The 22,131-nt window shown below is 44.5% G+C and overlaps 1 protein-coding gene and 1 pseudogene across 1 annotated transcript; both read right to left on the bottom strand.

Moving 5' to 3' along the window:
- LGALS3 (galectin 3) lies at positions 1-17,869 on the bottom strand. The gene is made up of 6 exons (XM_040641858.1): positions 17,734-17,869; positions 10,776-10,797; positions 8,663-9,082; positions 6,255-6,343; positions 3,271-3,436; positions 1-302 (listed from the first exon to the last, which is right to left on the bottom strand). The coding sequence occupies exons 2-6, from the start codon at positions 10,791-10,793 to the stop codon at positions 147-149; spliced, it is 849 nt and encodes a 282-aa protein (XP_040497792.1). The 5' UTR covers positions 10,794-10,797; positions 17,734-17,869; the 3' UTR covers positions 1-146.
- Positions 17,870-20,768: 2,899 nt separating this feature from the next.
- On the bottom strand, positions 20,769-21,828 carry LOC103674572 (annotated as a pseudogene).
- Between the last annotated feature and the right edge of the window lie 303 nt (positions 21,829-22,131).

The following is a 22,131-nucleotide window of genomic DNA, read 5'->3' as shown; positions in this document are numbered from 1 at the left end:
TGAGGAACTCTTAGAATGTTTATTAAATGGATGATTTACAAGGACAGTGATGAATGAAGGTAAAATTTTTCAGTCAGGAAACATGAAGTTTCAATGTGTAAGGGTTTATATTCAATTTCTTTTTTTTTAAATCCTCCCCTTTAAGATTATATCATAGCGTGTGAAGCACTGGTGAGATCTATGTCCCCAGAAATTCCCAGTTTGCGGATTTCCTGGAGATTTCTCATCCGATGATTGTACTGCAACAAGTGAGCATCATTGACTGCAACCTTGAAGTGGTCAGGTTCAACCAGCACTTGTATCTGGAATGGCACATACACAGAAGTGTTAGAAATGCTCGTTAATTTCAAAGCCGGTCTGGCCCGAGCTCAGAATGCCCCACGTTTCATCTTTATGAATATCTGTGGAACTGACTGAAGTCCAAAAAAGGAACTGTGGGGGCACCTGCGTGGCTCATTTGGTTAAGTGTCTGCCTTCAGCTCCGGTCATGATCCTGGAGTCCTGGGATGGGGTCCTGGGATCGAGCCCCGCATCGGGCTCCCTGCTCAGTAGGGAGTCTGTTTCTCCCTCTGCCTGCCTACTCCTCCTACTTGCACACTCTCACCCTCTCTCTCTCAAATAAAAACAACGAAACAAAAAGCAAAAAAAAAAAAAAAAAAAAAAAAAAAAAAAAAAAAAAAAACTGCAGCAAAAATAAACTCCACAGATTGATATTCAAAGATTCAAGCAAAATAAAACGAGAGAGGGAAAGATAAGGTGAAGCGATAAAGGTAAAGACTAATAATGTGTCTCCATAAAAACAAAGTTTTTGTATGGCTAACACCTAAAAGTAAAAATACAAATACGCCAAGTGCTGGCGAAGATGTGGAGAAAAAGGAACACTCACGTACCCTTGGTGGGAATGTGAATTGGTGCAGCTGCTGTGGGAAACAGTATGGAGGTTCCTCACAAAATTAAAGATAGAAATACTATATGATCCAGTAATTCCACTACTGGGTATTTACCCAAAGAAAATGAAAACACTAGTGTGAGAAGATATATGCACCCCTATGTTTACTGCAGCACTGTTTATAATAGCCAAGATATGGAAGCACTTCAAGCGTGGATCCATAGATGAATGGATAAAGATATATGGTATATAGACTTCTATATAGATGCAATGGAATATTGCTCAGCCATAAAAAAGAATGTTATCTTGCCATTTGTGACAACATGGATTGACCTAGAGGATGTTATGCTAAACGAAATAAGTCAGAGAAAGAATGAAATGAGTCAGAGAAATACCATGATTTCACTTATATGTGGAATCGAAAAAATCAAAGGAAGAAACAAATGAACAAAAAGCAGAAATATACTCATAAATACAGAGAACAAACTGATGGTTGCCAGAGGGGAGGGGAGGTATGGGGATGGGCAAAATGGGTGAAGGGGAGTGGGAGGTACAGGCTTCCAGTGATGGGATGAAAGGTGCAGAACAGGAATACAGTCGGTGGCACTGTAATAGCGTTGTATAGTGACAGGTGTAAGCATTAGCGTAACATAGGGATGATCACTGGGTTGTACCCCTGAAACTAGTGTAACATCCTGTGTCAACTGTACTTCAATAAATAAATGAAAATAAAAATACTAAAGTAGGAATCCTCTGCTAGGGTGACAAATGTTGTGAAGATTGATAACCAGTTTGGGCCAGAGTAGCGGAAACATTCTTCCAACAGTTAGTGAACGTGTTTATCCTTGCGGCCTTTTGGAAGCAGTACTTGCGCAATATCTTATCTAAATTTTAAATATGTACATTCTTGAGGGGCTCCTGGGTGGCTCAGTCAGTTAAGCATCTGCCTTCAGCTCAGGTCATGATCCCAGGATCCTGGGATCAAGCTCCACCTCAGGCTCCTTGCTCAGTGGGGAGTCTGCTTCTCCCTCTCCCCCTGCTCCCCGCTTGTGCTTCTCTCTCTTTCTCTCTCGCTCTGTCTCAAAGAAAATCTTTTTTAAAATATGTACATTCTTGGAATAAAATTCTTGTTCTAGGAAGCAAAAATTTATAAGGACCATTATTACAGTATCTAAGTGAAATAAATAAACCAAATAAAGTTTTATTTGTTTGGAGTATTTCCATACTCCAAATTATCATCCATAGGGTACTCATAGACTTAGCACATATCTAAGCCATGAAATGCTATTAAATAACAACGTTCAGGGGAGCCTGGGTGGCACAGCGGTTAAGTGTCTGCCTTCAGCTCAGGGCGTGATCCCGGCATTTTGGGATCGAGCCCCACATCAGGCTCCTCTGCTATGAGCCTGCTTCTTCCTCTCCCACTCCCCCTGCTTGTGTTCCCTCTCTCGCTGGCTGTCTCTATCTCTGTCAAATAAATAAATAAAATCTTAAAAAAAAAAAAAAACAACGTTCTAATGTGAGAAGATGTCCACCAAATATAGAGTATGGTCCCTATAAGTCCCCGCCCTTGAGGAGCTTACAGTCTAGTTGTTTCATTGCCCATTCAACCGTCAACCTAACCCAATACTGTGGACCTAGTATTTGTTTAACCACTGCTTAAAAACAAAGTGTGTTGGGACAGTTGGTAGAGCATGTGACTCTTGATCTTGGGGTCATCAGTTCAGGGGTAGAGATTATTTAATAAATAAAAGTTTTAAAAATAGTGCTGTATGTCATAGAAAATACTGGAAAGATATTAACTAAGTTGCAACCTTTGTGAGGTTGGGAGAAAGGGGAAAAGATGGAGGTCTTTTTAATTTGAAAATCTATAAAAATTTTTTCATAAAACGTCTTAATTGTAGAATTTTTAAAAATTAGCTTTGATTGCCATGCCAATTATGCTGTATTAAGGCACTAAGTCTCAGCCCAACTGTACTATTGAGACCTTCTGCCCTTTTTTTTCTTTTTTAAGTGCACTCCACGCCCAGCATGGAGCCCAACATGGTACTTGAACTCAGGACCCTGAGATCAAGAGTCGGACACAACCGACTGAGCCGCATAGGCACCCCCTTCTGCCTTTTTTATTAAAGATGCTACTTTTCTCATTTCCAGAAAAGCTTAAACTCAAAGGTGTGGTAACAGGGACAATGGTGAAGGGCGGGAATGGAGCTGGGGAGTGTGCCAGTCCTGTTGCGCCTGGGCCCCCGGGGATGGAGAGTGGATGTACCCGTTAGGTGTCCCAGGATAGCTGATAAATTCATTTCAGGTGCCTAGTGGTTGTAGAGTGATTCCCCATTGATGATATGTGTTATCAATATATAATAGTAGCAATAACTTACTTTGAATGGTTTACCACTTTCGAACGGGAAAGCCATCTGTCTTTCTTCCTTTCCCCAGATGTTATCCAGCTTTGTATTGCAAACAATGACTCTCTTGTTGTCCTCATTGAAGCGCGGGTTAAAGTGGAAAGCAACATCATTCCCTCTCTTGAAATCTAAAGCAAGTCTGTTTTAAACCAAAGACCAGAGTTAGTAACATGATTCAAGTTGTACATCCGCATCAAGTGAAGAACATGTAATTATCTAAAGATCCAATTATTTTATAAAATACAGGAACATTTTCGAAACGGAAGCAGACAAACCAGAGCATGGCTTCAACTGAAACGTATACCAGGCCTGGTATTTAATGTGTTCTTGTAGGTTGTGAAAGTAAGCGAGGCACTATGTGGTCCTTTTTTTTTTTTTTTTTTTTTTTTGGCCTCATTGTCTTTGGTCACATCATTCCATTCAGCTGTCATTCCCTCTTTACTGCCTCTACTATGAAAACTCTTCAAGGTCTCCTAATAGAAGCTTAGGGCCGCCTTGAGGGCACTTTATGCTTTACATGGCAAATAATAACGCTTACCTCGGGCCTGCCCTGCCAGTTACTTTTAATACCTATTAAAGGCAAGCCAGTCACATAAATGGAAGCTATCAAATAACTTGCTTTCTTATAGTTAACCAAAAACCGAGTCCTAAAATAACAGGCATGAGATAAACATAATGTTCAGTGTCCTGTTGCTATGTTGTAAAGTCATGGCAATAAATGTGTTAAACATTCCCTGACGTCACGTGGAATTAATGGAAGTGCTGGCTTAACTTTCTGACCTTGTTCCTTCTCCTTGGATGTTAATGCAAACGTGAGGCCTCGGACTGTTCAAGTCTTAACCCTATCGCTCAGCTTCTCCAAGTGTGTTCCCTGGAACACTAACATCAGAATCAGCCGGGGCTCTCATTTGAAAGCAAGGTCTACACTCTAGACCTATTAACAATGATTCCTTGAGCATTTTCATTTACCCAGTAACAGACACATACAACCACAAATGTATCTTCCAATGATTAAATTCCCAGGGAGAGGACCAAAATAGTCAGATGGCAACAGCATTTGTGTTTGACTCAAAAAATCCAATGGCTGTATTTTCCCTGCAGTGAACAGGAAGATCTTGCCATCTCTATCACCTTAAACATTCTTTTTTTCAGGTAATTCCTCACATAGATTTTGCAGAACCAAGCAACCATTTTTTCAGTTTACTACCATCTTCACCATTTCCACCTAAATGAGTTTTAATCTGCCACAGTCTCTGACTACACCTCTAGCGTTACTGGAGCTGAAGTTTCTAGTGCAAAAACCCTCAATAAGGCCAACGCACCACCGTGGTTCTGTGTGAATGTGGCTGAGGGAGGAGAGCAGATACTCCCAAATCGTGAATGCTGGGTGCTCAGGCTCAGCTGTGCTGCTGGGTTCTGTGTTATTGGGGGAGGAAAGATGGATAAGGACAAGGGCAGGGGATATATACATTTGGTAACTGCCTGTGAGACAAGCTTTATTGTGCAAGTAAGCACTGCGTTTAGAGAAGCTCTATAGGCTGTGTGGAAAGAAGGGGGGGGGTTAGGGTACTGGCTACCACACAGAACCAGAGAAGGCCGGCTGGAGGTACGTGTGAATGGGCTAGCTGAATGTAAAAGGATTGTATCAGAGGCTGAATCCATTTCCTGTAATAGAAAAGGGGGTTCCCATTGATCCACCAGGAGCAAGGGGACAGATTCACAGAGGTTGTTTACGGATTCCTGTAAACCTGTGCACATAGCTTGGACTTGTCCCTTTTGTGCACTGTCTATAAAACCCAGAAACACAGATTAATTTATGGCTGCAGGAGCTTTAATGGTACCACTAACCTCAGGGACAGGCACACTGGATGTTTTCAGGACATCCTTAACCTGCTTGTGTTACATGTAAATATAACCAGTGGTACTAACAAGGGCCAGCCACCCCAAGGCAGCCATAGATCAGCATGGATTTCCCTAAATTAGCTCAGAGGCTCACTCCATCCTAGCTCACCTCCATCAGACCAGTTCCAATGGCAAAGGTTGACTTCTTTTGAGGAAGTCTTTAACTTGTAGGATCTTTTTAAATCTTGACGTAAATAGCGTCTACTCAGAAGACTGGGGTTCCCCCATCCCGCCACTTAACATCTGTAGACCTGGCTGACCCCATGGGAATCTGTGACTCTGCTGATGTGCCCAGTAGGAAAGTGGAAATGGAGGTCAAGCTCACCAGATCTGAGACGGCACTGTGACCTGCACGACTGCAGGGTCATCTGTACAAATATGAGGAGACAGTGGTATGATGAGCAAGCTCTCAGATCAACTCAAAATGACGCCCACCACCATCTTTGTGTTTCTGACCCTAATTTTTGATGGGCACCTAGATATAAAGTGCATGCTTGGTTTTTTAGACAAGATATGGCTCAGAGGTGGAGGGATGGCCAAGCATTACATGACAAAGGCTGTCCTTCCCTTAAATTCTTAGGTTCTCACTGCCAGGAAGAACCTAGGTTTTTCTGTATGGATTGTCTGCTCTTTCTCTTTGTCCTCACAAAGCAGAACTGTTTCAGGGCGCCTGGGTGGCTCAGTCGGTTAAGTGTCTGCCTTCAGCTCAGGTCATGATCCCAGGGTCCGGGTATCAAGTCCCACATCAGGCTCCCTGTTGAGTAGGGAGCCTGTTTCTCCCTCTCCCTCTGCCTCTCCCCCCACTCATGCTCATGCTCTCTCTCTCAAATAAATAAATAAAATCTTAAAAAAAAAAAAAAGAGTAGAACTGTGTCATGGTGGTTCTGGGAGAAAAACAAGATTTAGTGAGGGATATTTTGTCCCCTTGGTGGGAACACACATTGATTTATGTGATAATCCTATTCGATGGTATAGAATTCTCAATGCATAGTTTTAAATATTTTATTAAAATTCAAAATAGACAGATATATTTGATTTGCTAATATTGTATTTACCTGTTTGCTTTGGGCTTTACTGTGCCCAGAATTGTTATCAGCATGCGAGGCATGACTCCTCCAGGCAAAGGTAGGTCATAAGGCACGGTCTGGGAATAAAAAACATAACACATATCAATAAGGAGTCATGTCTTCTTGGGGAAAGAAAAAAATATATGTTGCTAATATGACTAACACATAACGCTAATTTAATCCATTTTTCCGGACTCTCGGGTCACCCTGCCCAGGGCCTAAAGGGATAAGGCTTCCTACCTGCACAAGTAATAATCAAGAATAAAGCCATCAAGGGGCGCCTGGGTGGCTCAGTCAGTTAAGCATCTGCCTTCAGCTCAGGTCATGATCTTGGGGTCCTGGGATCGAGCCCCACATTGGGCTCCCTGCTCAGCAAGAAGTCTGCTTCTCCCTCTCCCTCTGCCCCCTCCCTCTGCTTGTGCTCTCTCTCTCACTCTCTCTCTCTCAAATAAATAAATAAATAAATCTTAAAAAAAAAAGGAAGAAGAAAATCATCAGTTAATTGGTGCCAAAGACAGAACATATTTCCTTTTGGAGCACTGTATCTCTCATTACTCAGGCAGTCCCAATCTATAATTCATTCAGTTGGACTATTTTTCAGAAAGGTTTAAGCTAGACCTTGCAATCAACATTAACATTTTTGTGCCACTCTTCTTTATTTAAAATTATTTTTATTGAGATATAATTGTATCGGTTTTAGCTATACAACTTTGTGCCACTCTTTTTTTTTTTAAGATTTTATTTACTTATTTGACAGAGAGAGAGAGATAGCCCGTGAGAGGGGGAACACAAGCAGGGGGAGTCGGAGAGGAAGAAGCAGGCTCCCAGCAGGGAGCCCAATATGGGGCTCGATCCCAGCACCCTGGGATCAGGCCTTGAGCCGAAGGCAGACGCCTAACGACTGAGCCACCCAGGCGCCCCGTGCCACTCTTAAGAACCTGGTCACACAACATTCTTCATCACAGTCATTTACTCCCTGAGGGCTTGTGAGTTCTCATAAGTTCTCCTTACATGGCATCAACAGGGGGCTCTGAACATGGCAGATACTAAATATTTGTGGAATGAACACTGTTCATTTAATACATTCCCTAGTTCTCCCACAAAAATGTATTAACGATCTAGGTTCAAGGTGCTGTAAATATTCCCCAAACTCCCTTTGGCCTCTTCTCTCTTCCCTTAATAATTTCTTCACCCCGGGTTCAACCACCACCCAAGTCTTTTCTCTCCGGCCCCATGCCTCCTCCTATCTGAATTTCCTACAGATGCCTTAAATCCAACAGGTGTGAACTGGAATTGTCTCTTCTTCTCCCCACCCCCGCCCCGTCTCCTTCCTGAGTTCCCGGTCTGGGCTGACCCGTGGCTGGTGCTCCAGTTATCCAGCCTTGAAAACTCCATCATCCCGGACTAAGACCTAATCACTCGTTCCTGGGGCTCCTCCTCTGCAACCTCTCCCACATCTGCCTCTTCCTTGCCACAGCCTCCACGTCCCCATCTACCTGCAAATGACTAACTGTAGTCAGCTAATGCCTGCCCAGTGCTGCCCACACTCCCAGCGCCTTCTCTGTACTCTCCTCTAGGCTGACCGAAAAGCAGGTCAGACGCTACTTGTGCCAACGTCCACACGCTCCTGGAAGGGTCTGATTCCAGGCGGCTACTGAACAGTTTCCCCACATCTGTATATTATCTCCCGACTAGACTATACATCTGGAAGGGAGGGATCTGTGTCTGAGATGTGTCTAGAGGCCCCAGGAGTTAGGTTTTACCCTTAGAATTTATTTACTAAAATAGGTTTTAATATAAATGAAAATTCAATCCTTAGATCACAAAATTATCTTTAGAAGGTTTTTCAAAACCACATTACCTTGGTTTCCCTACACGTTCCCCCATGACCCCAGACAAACTGTATAACTCTCTCTTGTCCCCTTTCCTCGTGCGTAAAGTAGGGACAATAACAGTATCTTATGGGGCAGATATGGGGTTAAATGAAATCATCCATGTAAAAGCACACTGTCGGCGTGAGTCAGTGTTTATCAATAATACTAACCAAAGTGTCCCCCCATTACTGTGATCTTAACTTCATTTATATTAAAGCTGCTTTACAAATGTCTTCAAAAGATACACTAGCTTCTCTTTATACTAACAGAACATATACTAAACTCAGTACAAACAATGATTTTTTCTATTGGGCTGACATACACCATGACTGGTCCTTGAAAAGTGGCTCTAAGCAGCGAGTTTACAGCTTCCAGTCTCTCTGCAGCCCTCTGCAGGTTGGCGCTCAGAACCAGCTCCCAGCCAGAGCACAGCAGAGTAATGGCACCAACACGCCAGACAATCTCTGTGTCGGTTCCTCATTAGCTTTGTCCTGATCACAATCACGCCTGATTCCGTCTTACCAGTGGTCCAGCAGGGATGCCAAAGGGGCCAGCAGCAGGGTGGGCTCCAGGAGCACTTGGCTGCCCAGGAGGCGGGTAGGCCCCAGGCCCACTCGGTTGCCCAGGGTAGGCTCCTGGTGCAGGTGGTCCAGGATAAGCAGGTGCTGTCGGGCCAGGGTAGGCTCCAGGGTAGGCACCAGGAGGGGCTTGACCAGGATAGCCGCCAGGAGGGGCCTGTCCAGGGTAGACTCCTGGAGGTGCCTGACCAGGATAGCCGCCAGGAGGGGCCTGACCAGGATAGCCGCCAGGAGGGGCCTGTCCAGGGTAGGCACCAGGATAAGATGCCCCTGGGTAGCCCCCTGCTCCAGCAGGCTGGTTTCCCCATTGACCAGGCCATCCTTGAGGGTTTGGGTTTCCAGACCCAGATAAAGCATCGTTAAGCTGGAAAGAAAGACATCGACAATTACGGGATGAAAAACACTCACAAAAACAGAATTTTCAGGAAAACAGAAATATGTGATCTAAGTAGAGGGCTATGGTAAGGGTATGAAATTCGTATCAATAAAACTTTTTCCACCTATTAAATAGTTCGCAGTTCCTAAAACTAAAATTAGACTTTGAGATTATATATACTTCATCACTTTATTCTTTTTTTTTTTTAGTAGTAATGTATCAGTACTGGTTTATTAATGGTAACAAGTGTACCATACTAATGTAAGACATTAATAATAGAAGAAAGTGGGCGTAGGGTATACGGGAACTCTTTGTATTATCTTTGCAATTTTTCTGTAAATCTAAAACTATTGTAAAATTTCAAAGTTTATTTGTGTTAAAAGGCCAGATCATACCATTAAGTAAGTGGGATTCCAGATTGATTACTGTCTGTATGGAGAGGAAGAGAGCCATATAGAAAATGGAAAGCAAAGCAATTTACAGTTCTCAACATGACTTGTCTTTCCATAAAGAGTGCATTTTATTGATGGATTATTATTCTAATAATGATTGCTATATTTTTTTGGCCCTATAAAGTCAATATATTAACTACATGGTAAAGTTAATACAACTATCCAATGGCATAGACTTTTCCTTGCAAAGAACAAGGATGGCTTAATAAGAGTCTCCATCCCGGTTTCACAAGACCATTCCAGAAGAGGATTTCTGGAAGGTGTGGTCCCCTTCTTAGTGGCTCTCAAAGGGCTTCTAGTCCCATTTCTGACCTCTAACAGAACCACAAGTCTGTCTCTGGCAGCCACAACAGGTTCATGGCCACGCACAGTGGTTTCTGATATAGGCCTGTACTTGCCTTACCTCTGTTTTTTTGACCAAGGCTTATCACAGTCAAGCAACTATATGGTTCAGATGAAAAGACGCCCTACAGCAGGTGGTCAGGGTGATGGGGCTGAGTTCTCATAGTTCCATGAGTTCCACGTTTGACAGCAAAGAGTCAGTCCTGCCATATTGCCAATGTGGCAATGTACTGGTCAAATCCATCCCTCTCCTTGCCTGGTGCTGATACAGGGGAGCTAACTCCTGCAGATGGGGGTTTCCAGGCTTCCAGATGAGTCTGACTAAGGGGCAGCATTGGCAGGAGACTAAAGAGTGGAGGAAGGGAGAAGCCGGGGTAGCTCCCTGCTTCTTTCTGCCTCATGGGGTGTCTGCACAGTTGCTGTATCTCCTGCCTCCCTTTATTCTTGCTTCCCATCATCTCAGATCAGGAGGGCTGCCTTTCATAATCTGCCAAAGTCAGGAGCTAGCCTTCCTCTATGTAAAAGCACATCCTCTCTAACTGACATGAGAAGAATAACCGCAGAAATCAGGATACTCGGACTGCACCACACTCCCTTTGCTCATATTATTTCTCAGCTCCTGCCCACAGAATCTACCTGTTTCTGTCCCAGGCTCCTCAGTGGAGGAGTTACTGTTAGTGAGTCCCAGGCCTCTATCTGCCTGGCTTTCTTCCTGAACCTACTGCTGGAGAAACAGGACTTCAGCTAATAAGCCCTTAGTGGGCAGGTAAGGCCAGAGGAAGCCGCAGGGTGAGAGAATTAGAAGGGGATGTCTGGTGGTAAAGAAGAAAGCCCCCAACCCACATGGAGTGTATACTATGGTACGAAAACAGATATAAAACACTTACTGAAAAACTGTCTGCCATTTTCCTGAAAGGGAAAAAAAAGACAGGTTATCATTTGATCCTAGAAGATTTTACCAGTTTCTAGATAACATCACAAATAGTTCCTTGGGCAGTTCTAGGTGATCCACAGGCATTTTTCTAACCAAGCGAGTTTATTCCCCAAATATGCCTAAACCAATAGTGTGGAACCACAAAGCAAGCCCTAGCAGGGATGCAGTCCAGCTAGATCACCCAGCCCTATTTAACTCATAATTTTAAACTCGAATCATACCAGCCTGGGTTCTGAATCCTGGGAGTAAGAGGCCATACAACACAGGAGAGCGATGAATGAGGAAGAAAATGTTCTGCTCCTTCCTTGGTGAAGACACAAACAGTCCTGATTCATCTGTGGTCCTCCTCACCTTCCTTCCTGGATGCTTTTTCCTCCACCTCTTACAAAGGGTTTAGCCTCTTAATATCACCCACCGCCCCTTTTGTTCCCAAGATCAACCCCCATGCCCTCGTCTGGGTTTCAGCAGGAAAGCAGAGTTGATGGATTCCTCCTGAGATTTGAAACCAATGCCCCTAGATGCAGTTGCTGCCAATTATTGATTCCCTCGTTTGCGCATATTTATGCCTGCTCTGGGCCAGGCACTGTGCGGGCTCTTGCTTGGGTTTGAAGATGGATAGGCCAAGATCTGTATGGTCAAAGGGCTCACAGGCCAGCAGGGATCACAAGGGATCAACGCTGTGAGCCAGACTATGTGATGGGGAGTCACAACTAGAACTATTACTTTTTTTTTTTTAAGATTTTATTTACTTGTTAGAGAGAGAGAGAGCGCACAAGCAAGGGGAGCAGCCGGCAGAGGGAGAAGCAGGCTCTCCGCCGAGCAGGGAGCCCGATGCAGGACTCGAGCCCAGGACCTGGGAACATGACCTGAGCTGGAGGCAGATGCTTAACCGACTGAGCCACCCAGGTGTGCCTAGAACTATTACTTCTAAGAAGGGAAAAGGTGGTGTTTGAGCTAAGCCTTAAAGGAGAGGTAAGATCCGGGTGTGGAGCAAAGAAGAAGAAAGGCAGGTACAAGATGCATCTGCTTTTTTTTTTTTTTTTAAGTTATTTGTTACTCCAAATGGAACTCTGGCAGTATTAACAAACTAGGGTGAAAAGCAAAGAAAAGACAAGAAAGGAAAAGAAGTCAGGCAATATGAAGGAAAACATATTTGGGTAGGATGCTACCAAAGAGAGTCCGCTTTGCCCAAAGCTGACTCAAGGGGTGGCCTTGACACATCACTCCTTCTCCTCTCCCTATGCCAAGTCTCTAATCATGTAAGATGTTTTATACCTGCTCCCACTGCAGGTGTCCTGGCAGTGAGGGGAAGAGGGCAGCTTTGGACTCCTGAGGCCTGGGTGAGTTGTCTTGGGTCAGGATCACCTGTGCTATAGCCAAAGTGGCCTGGATCTTAAACAATCAGAATCTCTTTTCCCTTGACTTGCCCACTTGTGATATTTTCTCAATTATTTTAAGAAATGACATTACCCCCCGCCAAGGGATACTAATTGATAGGTCCTAAAAATCTAAAATATTAGACTTTGGGGGAAAAAAAAAAGGCAGAACTCCTCTCAGGACTTAATGTCCTCCATTTATACATCTCAGATGGTTTATCATTCTTTGCTGTTACATATACCACAGTTAAATATTACCTTCTACTAAGGTTTGTTTTTTTTCTTGGCACATCTTTTTTTTAAAGGTGGGCATTCTCAAACATTATTTGGAAACAGTTTAGGGTATCACTGTATCCATCTTCTTTTTTTTTTTTTTTTAAGATTTTATTTATTTATTCGACAGGATAGAGACAGCCAGCGAGAGAGGGAACACAAGCAGAGGGAGTGGGAGAGGAAGAATCAGGCTCCTAGCGGAGGAGCCTGATGTGGGACTCGATCCCATAATGCCAGGATCACGCCCTGAGCCGAAGGCAGACGCTTAACCGCTGTGCCACCCAGGCCCCCCACCGTATCCATCTTCTAACATGGGAAACTGCTGGCAATTTGACTGGGAAGTCACAGTGACCCTCCCAGGGCTTATGTTCCGTATTTCCTGTAGCATTTGATCTTTGAAAGCAGAAGTCAGGTGCTCCTCTGCTTCAGCTTCCTTCCCCAAAAGGCTTCCGCTGGTTAGAAAGTGTGTTGCCACCGCAGGAGGAACTTGAGAGAAGCATTGTTACAGAAAAGGAAAAGTAAGGACCTTTCTTTCTTTCTTTCTTTCTTTCTTTCTTTCTTTCTTTCTTTCTAAGATTTTATGTGTAAGTAATTTCTACACCCTCACGTGGGGCTCAAACTCGCAACCCCAAGATTGAGAGTTGCACGCACTACCAACAGAGCCAGACAGGCGCCTCAGAAAGGACACTTTCTTTTCAAGATTTTTATTTGTTTATTTGAGAGAGAGAGAGAGCACAAGAGCTTGAGCAAGAGTGGGGTAGAGGGGGAGAAGGAGAGGGAGAGGCAGACTCCCCACTGAGCAAGGACCCTGGACGTGGGGTTCTATCCCATTCGATCCCAGGACCCTGGGATCATGACCTGAGCCAAAGCCAGATGCTTAATGGACTGAGCCACCCAGGCGCCCCAAAAGAGGCATTTCTTTTTTTATTTTTTATTTATTTATTTGACAGAGAGAGAGACAGCCAGCAAGAGAGGGAACACAAGCAAGGGAAATGGGAGAGGAAGAAGCAGGCTCCCAGCAGAGGAGCCTGATGTGGGACTCGATCCCAGAACGCCGGGATCATGCCCTGAGCTGAAGGCAGACGCTTAATGACTGAGCCACCCAGGCGCCAAAAGGGGCATTTCTTAAGCAAACAAAGCCTCTCTCATTTTGAACGCCAGCAGGAAACAATCTTGAACTTCACAGTTCAGTTCGTTTGATTACACAAATTTTTTCCATTCCTGCACAATGTACCAAAGACCCAGACTTATAACTTTATAAGTGTTTTGACTTGTCTTAGATATTCCTGTTCTGTAAAGGCTTCGTGCTGACCCCAGCACCTCTGACATTTCAGGTGGGATACTTCGGGGGAGTTGAAGCTGTTTTGCGCATTATGGGACGTACGCCAATACCCATGGCTTCAATACACGGGACGCCAGCAGCACAATCTCCCACCTCCCAATTGTGACAACCAAAAATGTCATCAGATGTTGCCGCATATCCTGGGGGTTGGGGGGAGAGGGAGAATTGTGCCTGGTTGAGAAGCACTTGTCTAGGCTGATCGGCATGTGTAACCCTGCAGAAGCTGAGATACGCAGGTCAATAAAAACCAGAAAGTTAGTTTCACTAGTTAAAACTAGCTAAATCTGTACCATGGGCCTAAGAAGGTGTCATATTAATATAACTCCAATCAAACTAAGATGTGTTTTAAGGCTGATTACAACTAAAAACTAAAGACAGCATTTTTAACATTTCAAAATGTAACATTTCTTCTAGAAGTCTCTGCTCAAGCATATTCAGCTTATTTCCAGCTCCAACCAAGACAAGTTGAGGAACAAAGCAGATTTCACTTTCTTTCCACTGTGTTTCACAGAAAGCCTTGGGTGACAGTCTGCATCATGTTGTGACACACTAGACAAGCCCATTAGAATAATGACACCCTGCATTAATGTGGTGCTTTTCAGTTTATGAAGCACTTTCCCATACTTTTCCTATTCTCATTCTGATAATGATCTTATAAGATTTTCAGGGGAAAGTTAATATTCCCATTCTAGAGGTAAGGAAACTGAGGCTCAGAGAGCTAATATGGTGGCCCAAAGTCATTCTGTTCTTAGCAGGTCAACAACCAGGGTCCAAGCATCCTCACTCTTAGTGCAGGCACATTTTACACTAAATGTAAAACCTCACTCTGAAATTTTAAGGCATAGTCCTTTATTTTTTTTAATTTTTCTAATAATATTTTTTTATTATATTATGTTAGTCACCGTACAATACATCCCTGGTTTTTGATGTAAAGTTCGATGATTCATTAGTTGCGTATAACACCCAGTGCACCATGCGATACGTGCCCTCCTTACTACCCATCACCAGCCTATCCCATTCCCCCACCCCCCTCCCCTCTGAAGCCCTCAGTTTGTTACTCAGAGTCCATAGTCATAGTCCTTTAAAAGTGTTAATTACTTCACTTAGAAATTAATTCTCTGACTTATTCATTCAGAACTACATAACATGTTGAAATTGTAAGCAAATTAAAAAAAGAGATCATGTTTTTGTCAGAAAACTAGCTGGGTGACTCATTCAGTAAGCTTCAATACACACAGTATTGAATACCACGATGCCATTTTGCACAGTCACTTTGCTAATTATAACCACATTTAAACCAATAAAGTGTACTTCTCCAAAAATCAGGTATGCACTGTTTTGATATGTTAATTCTCAACCATCAGTTCTCTTTTTCGAAAAAAGACCATGACTGATGCTTTTTTGAAATCAAGGTTAGCAACCTTAGAACTTTAAAAAACATCTATTTGGATAAATATCTTTCTTGCCTGGAAAATTTCTTTTCCTTCCTTCCTCCCTCCCTTCCTTTCTTCCCTCCTTTTAAATGAACTAAATTATACAGAGACACAATCAAATGTAAAAAAAAAATCTTCTCACCCTACAGATACTACAGACATGTGAACTCCATCCTGCCATTCCCAGAATCAGAGAATTTAGAAGAGCCAGAAAAGAAACACTACATTAAAGCAAAACAAAAAATTGAGGAAATACTACCTGACTCTTCACATTTGGAAAAACCTACAGGAAGTAGTTCAGTGTTGCTTTGGAATAAAGAATTTAAACGTGAGTCAGAATGTAGACCTTTTAATTGGCTGTTAATTGTAGCTTTTCCCTCTAATAAACAGTGGCTATCTACTGTACTATGCTATTCTAGGTGCACCTAGCAATTAGTCCAGGGGCTGGGGTTCCTGGGAGCACTTCTGAAATTTCTGCTCACAAAGGGCCCTGACCTTTATACAAGCTGAAAGAGAAGTAGATCATGAATGCATTTCCTCAGAACCCCAAGGCACAGCCCACACTCCTCTGCAAAGAACACAGGAGAGGCAGTCTACTTCCTGCCCTTGCTGAAACAAGTCTACTTTCCAAAGCCAAATTCGGTGATGTTGAGTTGGAATAAAGGAAACTGGTCCTTTACTAGGCTTTCTTTCTTATCATAGTTCCTCAGTATCAAGGAAGGTAAAGTTACTTTGTGCCTCTCAGTTACTGATTGTTTTCCCCCTATGGAAAAGCTGAACACCAGTCAAGAGCGAACACATGATACTTAGTCAGCAGCAAATTGGAAGTTTACAGCAAGCACTGCTCTGGCAGGCTTACCACTCAGAATTTAATCAGAAGAACCAGTTCGGGCACTGGACACCGAATGTTAACCCAGCTGTCCTCAGCAGCAGCCTCGTTCCCAAACCATCACAGGTGAGGGAGGCTATGTTTTAGATCCGTTGCCATGAGTCTCAGATACATTAAGCTTAGAAGAAACTGTAGTTAAGGTCAACGCGAGATGCTCCAGTTATATAATATATGAATGTAGGTTTCTGCTGCAGCGAAGACGTAGAGTCCGGCTGGCGAGGTTCTAGGCAAGTAGGTACCTAAACCATAGGTGAGACCAACACTGGCCTTTTGGCCTCACTAGCAATAAGTGAAAAGTCTTCATAGTAAAGCACTGATGCAAGTTTGCAGCATAAGGAGACATCATTGATTAAGGACCCCTGCAAAAAACTAGCTTCGGGGGTCAATCAGGCAGTGTTCCCCCTCTTCGGCTACTTAAGTAACCAGGTGAGGCATTCTTCTAGCACTTCTAAGCTCAAAACATTCGAAAACCATCATCAAACTTTTCCCCAGGACATGGAGTAGGTGTGATTCTAAGTGTAACCCCCAAACAAGCAGTTCCCATCTCCCAACCATCACAGATGAACTGTCTTCCATTCCTTTCCCAGAATCCCAGAAACAGACTGCGTCACTGTGGTTCAGCCCTCTTCACTGTCCAGCAACCCAACTCCCAGGAGTCACTTTACAAAGATTCCACAGTATCTGGAATGGGAATCACTGACTTAAAGGGGTGGGCCTGAAGCCGAAGTCACAGCCTCACCCTCTGTGTCCCTGACTGGCGTTCAGCGCCTACTCCTCAGAGTGGACACATTATAGTGTTTTCATTTCAGCACTCATAATTCAGAATACATCTTCAAACCTGTTTTAACAGCTGTCCCCCGCTGCGGCTCTGCACCTTCGGACCAACATTCTGCCACACCCTACGCGTCCTCAGCACAGTCTGGGATAATGCCCAAATTAGCCAATCTGGGCAGGGATGAGTCACTGATTTGCAAAAGTTTGGACGTGCACTGTTTGCCAAGCCAGACCCATGCCCACTCAGGCCCTGGGGCATCACCATTTTCTGTGCGATCTGCACCCAGAGAGAGGCGGCAGCCGCTGCGGGGGCCTGGCCTGGCCCAAGAACTCGTGCGCGCCCCCCAGTCCCGCGGCCGCGCAGCCCAGTCAAGGGCGCAGGACCCGCCTCCAGAGTCCCTGGGCAGGCCCCCCGCTTGCAGGGAAGGCGGACCCGCTTCCTAATCCCAAGCGGGGGCGGGCCGCTGGGGTTGCTGAACGCCCCCTCCCCCCCCCCACAACACACCCGCTCGAGGGCGGGACGCCGTGGCCGAGGCTGCCAGTCGCCGCGGAGGTGCCCCGCGCCCTCACCCCCGCCCGGGAACTTTCTGTAAAGCGCCGCTAACTTTCCCTGCGTCTCAGACGGCGCTCTCTCGAGGGGTCAAAGGCGACGGGCCCTTGCCCAGGACGGTGCCCGGCTCCTCACGCGACGCCCGCCTCTCCGCGGCCGCCCGCCGCCCCCGACCCCAGGGCCGGCAAGCCCCCAGCCCCCGCCCGGGCGCCCTCGTCCCTGCCCGGCCGCGGCCGCCAGCAGGATCCCCCCGCGCCCCGCCCCCGCCGCTCACCCTACGCCTCGGCGCTCGCGCGCTTGCTGCGGGGCCGGCTTCTGCTGAGGTGGTGCGATCCCTGACCGGGCGGTGGCTCAGCGCCTCAAATAGGCTCGGCCCGGCCCGCCTCTCCCGAGGCGGGGCCGCCACCCCCGCGGCCCGGCCTCGCCCCACCGCGCGCCCGGCAGCGCGGTTCCAGGGCACAGGTTCCAGGGCGCCGCTCAGAAGCTCCGGATCCGGAGAGCGGCGGGTGGGACGCCTGCGGGCGGCCCCCAGCCCCGCAGCCCCAGCTGGTGTCCCGCGTCCACCCGAGACCGGGAGTGGCGCCACGTTCACCGCCCTCTCTCCAGATCACCTGGTGACTCCCCAGACTGGGACCGGGAGAGTCAGCGAAGCTTTCAGAGCGTGCTGCTTTGAGGAGTTTGCTTGCTTGCTTGTTTTAACCGGGTTTGCCTATTTTCTGCCTGAATTGCAGACGCTCTCGTCCTTTCTGCATTTATTTTACCCAAGTCCTCTCTCAGTGTCAAAGCCTTGCCAAGAAGTGCACAGTGACTTGGGTCGCTGGGAGGGCCCTGTCAAGTTTTCTGAGGTGCTGGGTGGGGTAGATGGCTCCATGTCCTTGACCTTGCACTCATTCCCTATCTGAACCGCGATGGGGACCCACTTCACGCTGAGGGCCCGAAATTGTTTTTGTTTGCTCCGCACCGCATCCTCAGCATCTTACCTAGGGTTTGGTGTGTAGTGAGTTCTCAGAAAAGCTTTGTTTCATGAATGAATGAACGAAATAATGAATCCCTTCCTAGAGAGCCTGTTTGTTTTCTCAAAGATCGGGGAGAGTCCGGACGAAGGAGGGAACAGTTAAACACAAAAGTGGCTTTGGTAAAGGCAGGAATAGGATAAAGCTACCACTCTAAAAAAGGTTCTTATAACAAACAGTGATTCTTGCAAGAGAGAAGGTATTTATTTGGTATTTCACTGGATAATAACTGAGTGAAATGGTTAAGGACATGCTAGATGGATTTTTTGAAGTTCAGATAGCCATTCTATGGATATTAAATTAACTTGCAATTGATAAAAGGCTTAATTATAAGACCTCAAAACATAAAACTCCTAGAAGAAAACAGGGGCAAAGCTCTTGACATTGGTCTTGTCAATGAGTTTTCAGATATGACTCTAAAGTACAAGCAACAAGGGCAAAAATAAGCAAGTGAGACTACATCAAACTAAAAAGCTGCATAGCAAAAGAAAATCAACAAACGAAAAAACAACTTACAAAACGGGAGAAACTATTTGAGAACTATAGATTTGATAAGGGGTTAATCTCTAAAATACATAAAGAATTCACAGAACTCAATAGCAAAGAAACCTCCAAATAATCCTATTTAAAGAATGGACAAAGGACCTGAATAGACATTTTCTCAAAGAAGACATACAACCAACAGGTACATGAAAAGGCATTCAACATCACTAATCATCAGGGAATTGCAAATCCAAACCACAATAAGATATCACTTCACACCTGTCAGAATGGCTGTCATCAAAAAGAGAAGAGATGAGTGTTGGCAAGGATGTGAACAAGGGAACCTTTTGTGTACTGTTGGTGAGACTGTAAACTGGTACAGCCATTATGGAAAATGATATGGAGGTTCCTCAAGAAATTAAAAATAGAGCTACCATATGACTTAGCAGTCCTACTTCTTGGTATATATTCAAAGTAAATGAAATCACTATCTGGAGATATCTGCATCCCCATGTCTATTGTAGCATTGTTCACAATAGCCAAGATACGGAAACATCGTGTCTGTTGATGGATGAATGGATTAATCACACACACACACACACACACACACACACACACACACACACCCAGGGGAATATCCAGGCTGTGAGAAAGAAGGAAATTCTGCCATTTGCAACAACATGGATGTACCTTCAGGGTATTATTCTAAGTGAAATAAGTCAAGCAGAGAAAGACAAATACCATATGGAATCTAAAAGAACTCATAGAAACAGAGTAGAATGATGGTCGCCAGGGCCTAGGGATAGGAGAGAAAATGGGGAGATGTTGGTCAAAGGGTAAAAACTTTCAGTTATAAGATGAATAAGTTCTGGGAACCCAATGTACAGTGTGATGACTCTTAGTAATAATACTGTATCATATATTTCATAGTTGCTGAAAGAGTAGTCGTAAATGTTCTCACCACACACAAATGAAATGGTAATGTGTGAGGTGATGAATGTGTTAACTAATTTTACTATGGTAATCATTTCATAATATATATGTATATCAAAAAATAAAGTTAGGAATAATAAAAGCTAATATTCTTTGAGCACTTATGTGCCTTGGATTATACTTAGTACATATATGCCCATATATGGGCAAGCCCCCATATATGTACACCCATTATATTTATTTATTTATTAAGATTTTTTTCCAAGTTTTTTTTTTTAACCACCCAGTGCTCACCACAAGTGCACTCCTTAGTCCCCACCCTTTATTTTACCCTTTCCCCCTCCTCTCTGGTAACTGTTAGTTTGTTCCTTATAGTTACAGTGTGTTTCTTTGTTTGTCTCTTTTTTTCTTTTCCCTTTGCTCATTTGTTTTGTTTCTTAAATTCCATGTATGAGTGGAATTCATATGGTATTTGTCATATGGTATTTGGCTTAGCATTATACAGTCTGGCTCCATCCACATCATTGGAAATGGCAAGATTTCATGCTTTTTTATGGCTGAATAATATTTCACTCTGTGTATATATACCACATCTTTTTTTTTTTAAAGAAATATTTATTCAGTATCATGATCAGACTATTTAGCAATCAACAGCATGGATGCAAAAAAAAAAAATCTACATTAAAACCCTTTGTTGGAATGCTTTACACTTTCCACAGTACAGAAACTAAAATAACCTGTTATACAATTAGTCACAAATACAGTCCTCAAGTTTTTTGCCCGTACACATGAGTATTGTCTAAAACATGTCTTCTTTGTAGCAGCTAGGCCCTGCCACCACTGCTTGGCTGAGTTCACAGATCTGTTGTAACATGTAGCTTCCCTGACACTTCTCTGGCTCTCCTCTCCTGCTAAGCTTTGTTTCCTGGCAGTAATTAAAACCTTCTGCCACTGCTGTAGCTACAGCTGCTGCTGGAACCACCATAGCCACCTTGGTTTCGTGGTTTGGCAAAGTATTGGCCTCCACCACCATAGAGGCCAGAGCTTCTGCTTCCAAAATTTCCTCCTGTCATGGGTCCAAAATTTGAGGATTGATTGTTGTAATTGCCAAAATCATTATAGCTTCCGCCACCTCCAAAGTTGCTTCCATCATTACCAAATCCGTTATCCCATCCCCACCGCCACCATATCCACCACCACCTCGACTGCCGCCAAAGCTACCTGGCCCACTGAAGTTCCCTCTGCGACCAAAATCGTCATTCCCACCAAAACCACCTCGACGACCACCACCAAAGTTTCCAGAACGACTTCGACCTCTTTGGCTGGATGAAGCACTAGCCATCTCTTGCTTAGATAGGGCTTTCCTTATCTCACGGTTGTGGCCATTCACAGTATGGTATTTTTGAATGACTATCTTGTCCACAGAGTCGTGGTCATCAAATGTTACAAAAGCAAAACCTCTCTTTTTGCCACTGCCTCAGTCAGTGGTGATCTCAATCACTTCAATTTTCCCATACTGTTCAAAATAATCTCTTAGATGGTGTTCTTCAGTGTCTTCTTTAATGCCACCAACAAAAATCTTTTTCACAGTTAAATGGGCATCAGGTCTTTGAGAATCTTCTCTTGAGACAGCCCTCTTTGGTTCCACAGCTCTTGCATCCACCTTGTGTGGCCTTGCATTCACGGCTGCATCCACCTCCTCCACAGTGGCCTACGTGACAAACCCAGAGCCTCGGGAGCGCTTGGTGTTTGGATCTCTCATTACCACACAGTCCGCAAGTGTTCCCCATTGCTCAAAATGGCTCCTCAGACTCGCATTGGTTGTTTCAAAGCTCAAACCTCTGATGAAGAGCTTCCGCAGCTGTTCAGGCTCTTTGGGAGACTCTGACTTAGACATGACGGCGATGGGAGGGGAGACTTTAACGATGCTTAAAGTTAAAGCGACATCCACGGGCAGAAAGCTATATACCACATCTTCTTCATCAGTGGACACTTGGGCTGCTTCCGTATCTTGGCTATTGTAAATAATGCTGCTATAAACATTGGGGTGCATGTATCTATCCTTTTGAATTGTGTTTTTGTATTCTTTCGGTAAATACCCAGTAGTGTGATTGCTGGATCTTAGGGTAGTTCTATTCATAACTCTTTGATGACTCTCCAACTGTTTTCCAGAGTGGCCACACCAGTTTGCATTCCCACCAACACAGCAAGAGGGTTCCTTTTTCTCCATATCCTCACCAACA

This window comes from Ursus maritimus, unplaced genomic scaffold, assembly GCF_017311325.1.
Source record: "Ursus maritimus isolate PB19 unplaced genomic scaffold, ASM1731132v1 scaffold_25, whole genome shotgun sequence".
Taxonomy (NCBI): domain Eukaryota; kingdom Metazoa; phylum Chordata; class Mammalia; order Carnivora; family Ursidae; genus Ursus; species Ursus maritimus.
This window is presented reverse-complemented; position numbering and strand designations above follow the sequence as displayed.

What these genes read in the sequence shown, in the direction of transcription:
- LGALS3 (XM_040641858.1), bottom strand. An exon ending in GTAAAGCCCAAAGCAAACAG is followed by an intron (nt 3,437 to 6,254) that starts GTAAATACAATA and finishes GGTTTAAAACAG; the next exon opens with ACTTGCTTTAGATTTCAAGA. An exon ending in AAAGTGGTAAACCATTCAAA is followed by an intron (nt 303 to 3,270) that starts GTAAGTTATTGC and finishes GTGCCATTCCAG; the next exon opens with ATACAAGTGCTGGTTGAACC.